Below are 6,006 nucleotides of genomic sequence, written 5' to 3'. Positions count from 1 at the left end.
CTCAAAGCCATCGCAACTTGGAGGCTAATTTTATGGTCTATTCGGTTAAAATTCAATGATATAAATTAATATGATGATTAAGATATAATCATTAGATGTTTTAATATATATGATATATTTATAAACACTTATCTTAGTGTAATATTCAAAGTTTATAAAACATAAGTTTTGAATTATTATATAAACCATTTGATACTAAAATTTAATATGAACAGAGTTGTTAATTTTTATTTTAATTTTCAACTTTAGTATTTGGAATTTTTTCCTTTGCTTTTAAGAAGAAGAAAAAAAAAGAGAAGCAATAATAAAACACAGTCGTACCGTAAAAATAAGTTGGATATTTTTATGGATATAATAAGTATATAACAAATTAACAACAATGATAAAAAAAAAGGTTTAAACCCATATGAAAAATCTTTTCGGCAACCACAAAGTAACTCTCTCTTTCCCATTTCAGTCGGCTATCTCAATCCGCATTCTCTCAACCAAGCTCTTAGAATAAGTCAATTCTAAATATTTCTAATCTTCATTTCTGAACAAAATAATATTACAGACAACAAAATAATCTTCATCCTCTTCCTATCTCTTGCTTTAGACCTGTAGCATGGAGACCAGCTTCAATTACAAATTATTTTAATTTATCCGGGGCAACAAATTTTAAAAACCATTTCTTTTGTTAGTATTTTATTGAATTTTGATTTCATAGCACCTTTTTTTCCCCCTTTCCAATCAAAGTTGTATCTTTGATCCTTCGATGGATTCTGAGTTCTGGACCTCACGCCTTGCCGCTGCAAAAAGACAGTACGCGCTTCAGCATCATCACCCACACCTAGGTACCTTTTCTTCGCTGCTATCTTTTTTTTATGGTTGAGAAAAAATTTCTGGGTCAAGTCAAAATCTGATTTTTTTTTTATATATATTTGGGGGTGTGTTTTCAGATCGGTTGGGAATGGATGATTTTGATTTGGAGGAAGAGGTGCGACCAGATTTTCCATGCCCCTATTGTTACGAGGACTTCGACATCGCCTCCTTGTGTTCGCATCTTGAAGATGAACATTCATGTGAATCCAGGGTCACGGTAGATGATGATTCTTCTTCTTTTGATATCATTTCCTTGCCTTACGTTGCTATTTAGATCTTATGGTTGTTCTGTTCTTTTTCATGTGATTATGTTTGTTTTGTCTCACACACACACGAACGCAAAAGGAACAAATAAATCAATCTAAAGCTAGATCCTATTTGTTCTTAAATATTTGTGGAGAGAAATTGGTTAGCATAGATAGCAAAGGTGCTGGTAGCTTATTAGATTATAGCTTACTCAATTGATTGGAAGCTGAACCTTATGGCTTGGCAGAAATGGACTTTTCTCTATGTTTCTAGCTTAGAGGTATTGTATGAGGTGGTTTACATATAAAATCCGGAGCCCAAAGTGTGGCTACATGAGATACTTTCTCAGGATTGGCATGTCTTTGATGTGATACTTTTTCAGGATTTAGAATAATCAGATATGGGATAAATTATCTAGATAGATTTCTTACTGATTAATGTAAACCTTGTAGACGAGGAAAGTGTTGTCGAAGAGGAGTTATATGGTTTAGTTTTAGATTTTGTGATAATTTCCAATGAGTATGCTTGAAGAACAATTCATACAGAGCTAAAGGATAGTATAGGTTTTGGGGTCTTGAGGCTGAACCTTTTATTTCCTCCTAGATATTGAGCATATAGCTTCAACGAGAATTGTGTTATCTTCTCCGTTTCTTGATAATTGCTGTATGTATTGTTCTCAGCAACTTCTTATGCAGATAGGTAGCTTGTTACAATCTTACAAATCCTGAACCCTAGATGTTAAGGATGAAAAGATCATTAATTAAACTCATCTGATCATGTGGTGGAAACTAGAATATGTGTGATTTGTGTTTGTGCCGAGTTTTGAATGGAAAAATCAAAGCTGCTGAAGATTGATTGTTTGTATTTGTCTTGTGTGCTCTTGTTACCTTATATCCCTGCCTCAAAAGATTGAATTAATCTTTAAACCTGGTTATAATAGGTTCATTGTTTGTTTTTTCTATGATACAGATTTGTCCCATATGCTCAGTTAAAGTTGCAAGGGACATGTTGAGTCACATAACACTGCAACATGGGCACTTGTTTAAGATATCCTTTCTACATTTATCATTATTATTTATTTATTTGCAAAGTGCTTGCTAAGATGATGGGCAGTCTAAATGAACACGCTTCATTGATTCCCTTAACTATTGATTACTTACAGAGAAGGCGCAGGTTAAGAAGAGTTGCCATCCCAAACAGTCAAACATTGTCACTCTTGGGTCGTGATCTTCGTGAGGCTCATTTACAGGTGCTTCTTGGTGGCAGTGGCGGATATCGGTCATCAAACAGTTCCTCAGTATCTAATGCAGCCACTGATCCGTTCTTGTCCTCTCTTATTTTAAATTTCCCTGCTGGTGAAGCTGAAGAAATTTCTAAATCTGTGGTAACAAGTGCTGAAGAGTCTTCTGCAAAGAATACAGCACCTTCACATATATGGAAATCAAGGTGCTTTAAAATTCTGAGTCTCTCAAGTCATCACTAAGTGGAACGTGCATGGACCATCATGCTTAATGCATATTAAAAAAAAATGGGGTTACATAACATTCCTTGCTCTCTATGTGTCTGCAGCTTTGATCCGTCGTTGAGCGCTGAAGAGCGGGAGAAAAGGATGAGACAAGCAGCTGGGAGATCTGGTTTTGTGCAGGATTTGTTTCTTTCGACCTTGTTAGGCGACTAACAGAGGCTTTAAGTTGCGTAGAAGAGAAGAATCAATCAACAGTCGTCCTTTGATGCAGGAAACCGGGCCAAAGATCCATCCTTTGGATTGGATATTGTGGCAGTGGCACCTTTGACATGGTGCCCACTTTGATGAGATATCAATTTATCCATCCTTGTAAGCAACTCCACTAGACAAGTAGATAGAGATGTATCGCTTTCTTGGGGAAAAAACAAAAAAAGATAAAGAAAGAGCCTACTGTTGAATTATTTTGCTATATATTGGCAATATGAATCTTGAATCATCCTCATGACTCATAAGACCTATTATAATTCGTAGTTCATTTCCATTGGAAACGGATAGCCTGATGAAAAAGAATTGGATGATCTTCATAAAACGGAAAAACAAAGATTCAATGTGTAACATCTTTCTTAATTTCACACGCACACATAAGAAAAAAAGATTTGCAATTGGTGAGCTTATATACGTTAAGGAATCCAATAACACTAATTATTTATCGCCGGTTGGTGTGGCTCTGATCTTAAATCGTTAGGTTTCGAAGTCAAGGTCATCGTATTATTGACATTCCGGCTACTAATTAGATCAATTTTCCACTAGGATTACATCGTTGAATGTCAGCTTCGTTCTTCTTGAAAAATTTCTTACTACAGATTAGAAATTGCTAGTAAATCAACTTCGTAATAGTAGCGAGAAAACCAAGTTTGACTTTTGACCCTTAGCGAGATCAATGCTTAGTCCAATAATAATGAACAAATTTCAACAATTTTCACTACAATGGTCATGGTGGAATCAATTAATTAAGAAAATGCCATTATTCTATCCGAAGATATCATGTTTTGATACAATTAATGAATGAAAATACTTGTGATGATAACGTTAACCAACACAAACACATTTATTTCTTTCTTCTAACTCCACAAAAAAAAAAAAAAAAGAAGCAAGGAATGAAATTCAAATCCAGCAAAAACGAAGAGCGAGAGTTTGGTGTAGTCAATTGGAAACAGCATGCAATAGGTTGAGATCGTCTTTGGGGACAGTGACAGTAAGAACCCCATTGTCGATGGAAGCTTTGAGCTTATCCATTCTAGCATTAGCAGGAAGAGTGAAGCTCCTGGAGAATCTTCCAGTGGCGCACTCGACGCGGTGCGTGGCACCACCGTTCTTTTCTTCCCTTTGTACGCTCCTCTCGGCGCTTATCTGAAGCACACCGCCTTCTTCAACTTCAACCTTCACCTCCTCTTTGTTCAGACCCGTCATATCAGCCCTGAACACGTGCGCTTCTGCCGTCTCCTTCCAATCCACGTCTCTGCTGACGAACAAGGGGTCCTCCCGTGACAGTTGTGGCAGTGCAAGGGACGAGTTTTCCTCCAAGGGGTTCGTCGTTGGGATAATCGACATTTCTTAATTTGCGATTTTCTCTTGTAATTAACTTGTTGAAGATTAATCAACACAAGAATAAATAACTTGTTTCCTTTTAGGAAGCGTTGGGGAAGGTTAGGAGAATTATTCGCCAAAACTCGTGGAGTAAATTACAAGTCTCCATTCTTCATTTAGGTCCTTTTTGTATGGCGAGGAAAATACGTAATACTAATAGGCCTGTGATTTTTATTTACCTTGTTCAATTTCAAACCATATAAACTAAATTGCAAGATAGTCCTTCTTTTGCAGAAATCACACCATTTTCAAGCAAAATATAACAGAATTAAGCGGAGATTACACACACAGATACAGACGCATTACTACAAGAGGAAAACAAACAAGACTCAACAGCTTATTGGATGCAGAATTGCTTCATTCTCACGCACGTCTAACCAGTGATCTGAATGGGCTTAACATCTGGTTTCTTAACTTCTGCTTTGGGAACAGTGACAGTGAGAACACCATTCTCCATGGATGCCTTCACCTCATCCATCTTGGCGTTCTCGGGGAGCCTGAACCTCCGCATGAACTTGCCGCTGCTGCGCTCCACACGGTGCCAGGTGTCGTTCTTGTCCTCCTTCTCAACGTTCCTCTCTCCGCTGATCTGAAGGACACTGTTATCTTCGATCTCAACCTTCACTTCCTCCTTCTTGAGACCAGGAAGATCAGCCTTGAAGACATGAGCTTCGGGAGTCTCCTTCCAGTCCACACGAGTGTTGACGAACGCAGAATTGTCGGAAGAAGTAAGAGAGCTCGGGAATTGGAAGTCTTTGAAGGGGTCCCAAACGTCGAGGGAGAAAGGATCGAAGACGTTGCTCCTTCGCCCACCGAAGAAACTTGGAATCAGAGACATCTTTTCCTCTATTAGACGATATACTTGCTACTCCGAAAGAGAGTGATTGTTGTGTTCTGTGGCTTTGTTTGCTATCTGAGAACTGCTTTTGTATGTTTTCTTGATGATGGGCAAAGAGGACACATCGGGTATTTAAACTGCCATAGTGGACTCATCCGGTATTTTCTAGAAAGGCCTTTTGATTCGTTAACTTCTTTTTTTCTTTTTTAAGTATAAATAAATAAATTTTCGTTTGGTAAATTCCAAGTTTCGAAGAGCTTCGAGTCTTTACCGTGGCTTTATTTGGATATAACAATTTTAGATTTGAATCCTTTAAATTTTAAATTTTTATTTAAAAGAATAAAATATAATTTTTTATTCTTAAATAATTTTTTTTTCATATTTACTCTTAATTATACCTATAAAATAAATGATAAGAGATTACACTTTTTTTTTTAAAATAAAATTTAAATTTTAAAAGATCTAAATCCAACAATTTTAGCCTTATAGAATCAAACAGAATGCTAACTCATCCCAATGTCAAAATATTTCGCTCATTTACAGCATGCATATTTTGGTGAATACTATATACATTAGGAAGTGAGGTTGTTATTTCCAAATACGACATTATTAATTTTATTTTATGTAAATTTTTAAAAATTATCTTAATTTTCGTTATTTTATTTTTTATAATAATAAAAAATTGTATTAAAAATAATTTAAAAATAACATATAATAGAAAAATAATATTATGAAATTAAAAGTAAAAATATTCGCTCCCCAAATATTAACAATATTTTCATTAATACAACGAACCATATCATTGTAATTTACATTTCACATTTACTTGTAAAATATTCTCTTGTGTAAAATCAATACATAATTTGATCAAATGTAGATATTTCCCTCTTAGGTAAATATTCTCAAACGAGAGCAAACATTATTTGTCAAAATTAAAAATTCATACATG

At 35.4% G+C, this 6,006-nt stretch overlaps 2 protein-coding genes and 1 pseudogene across 3 annotated transcripts; 1 reads left to right on the top strand and 2 right to left on the bottom strand.

The window, feature by feature from the left end:
- Nucleotides 1-400: 400 nt before the first annotated feature.
- LOC130968995 (protein DEHYDRATION-INDUCED 19-like) lies at nucleotides 401-3,068 on the top strand. 2 transcript variants are annotated; one of them, XM_057894534.1, is made up of 5 exons: nucleotides 401-833; nucleotides 939-1,078; nucleotides 2,077-2,154; nucleotides 2,264-2,553; nucleotides 2,677-3,068. In XM_057894534.1, the coding sequence occupies exons 1-5, from the start codon at nucleotides 755-757 to the stop codon at nucleotides 2,783-2,785; spliced, it is 696 nt and encodes a 231-aa protein (XP_057750517.1). In that variant the 5' UTR covers nucleotides 401-754; the 3' UTR covers nucleotides 2,786-3,068. The 2 variants fall into 2 exon arrangements, with proteins under 2 accessions (XP_057750517.1, XP_057750518.1); XM_057894535.1 differs by lacking the exon at nucleotides 2,077-2,154 and having other exon boundaries at nucleotides 2,270-2,553.
- A 661-nt stretch (nucleotides 3,069-3,729) lies between these two features.
- Nucleotides 3,730-4,278, bottom strand: LOC130968998 (18.1 kDa class I heat shock protein-like). Its single transcript, XM_057894538.1, has one exon. It carries the CDS (start codon nucleotides 4,181-4,183, stop codon nucleotides 3,776-3,778), a length of 408 nt encoding a protein of 135 aa, XP_057750521.1. The 5' UTR covers nucleotides 4,184-4,278; the 3' UTR covers nucleotides 3,730-3,775.
- Nucleotides 4,279-4,367: 89 nt separating this feature from the next.
- LOC130968996 (17.3 kDa class I heat shock protein-like) lies at nucleotides 4,368-5,168 on the bottom strand (annotated as a pseudogene).
- Between the last annotated feature and the right edge of the window lie 838 nt (nucleotides 5,169-6,006).

Source organism: Arachis stenosperma, chromosome 3, assembly GCF_014773155.1.
Source record: "Arachis stenosperma cultivar V10309 chromosome 3, arast.V10309.gnm1.PFL2, whole genome shotgun sequence".
Taxonomy (NCBI): domain Eukaryota; kingdom Viridiplantae; phylum Streptophyta; class Magnoliopsida; order Fabales; family Fabaceae; genus Arachis; species Arachis stenosperma.
The sequence above is the reverse complement of the archived record's forward strand: the minus strand, read 5'-3'. Positions and strand labels throughout refer to the sequence as shown.

Bases quoted from the DNA above. Each gene is read 5' to 3' on its own strand.
- LOC130968995 (XM_057894534.1), top strand. From the start codon at position 755: ATGGATTCTGAGTTCTGGACCTCACGCCTTGCCGCTGCAAAAAGACAG. The intron at 834-938 runs GTACCTTTTCTT...GTGTGTTTTCAG, and splicing joins GCATCATCACCCACACCTAG to ATCGGTTGGGAATGGATGAT. The intron at 2,554-2,676 runs GTGCTTTAAAAT...ATGTGTCTGCAG, and splicing joins TCACATATATGGAAATCAAG to CTTTGATCCGTCGTTGAGCG.
- LOC130968998 (XM_057894538.1), bottom strand. From the start codon at position 4,183: ATGTCGATTATCCCAACGACGAACCCCTTGGAGGAAAACTCGTCCCTT.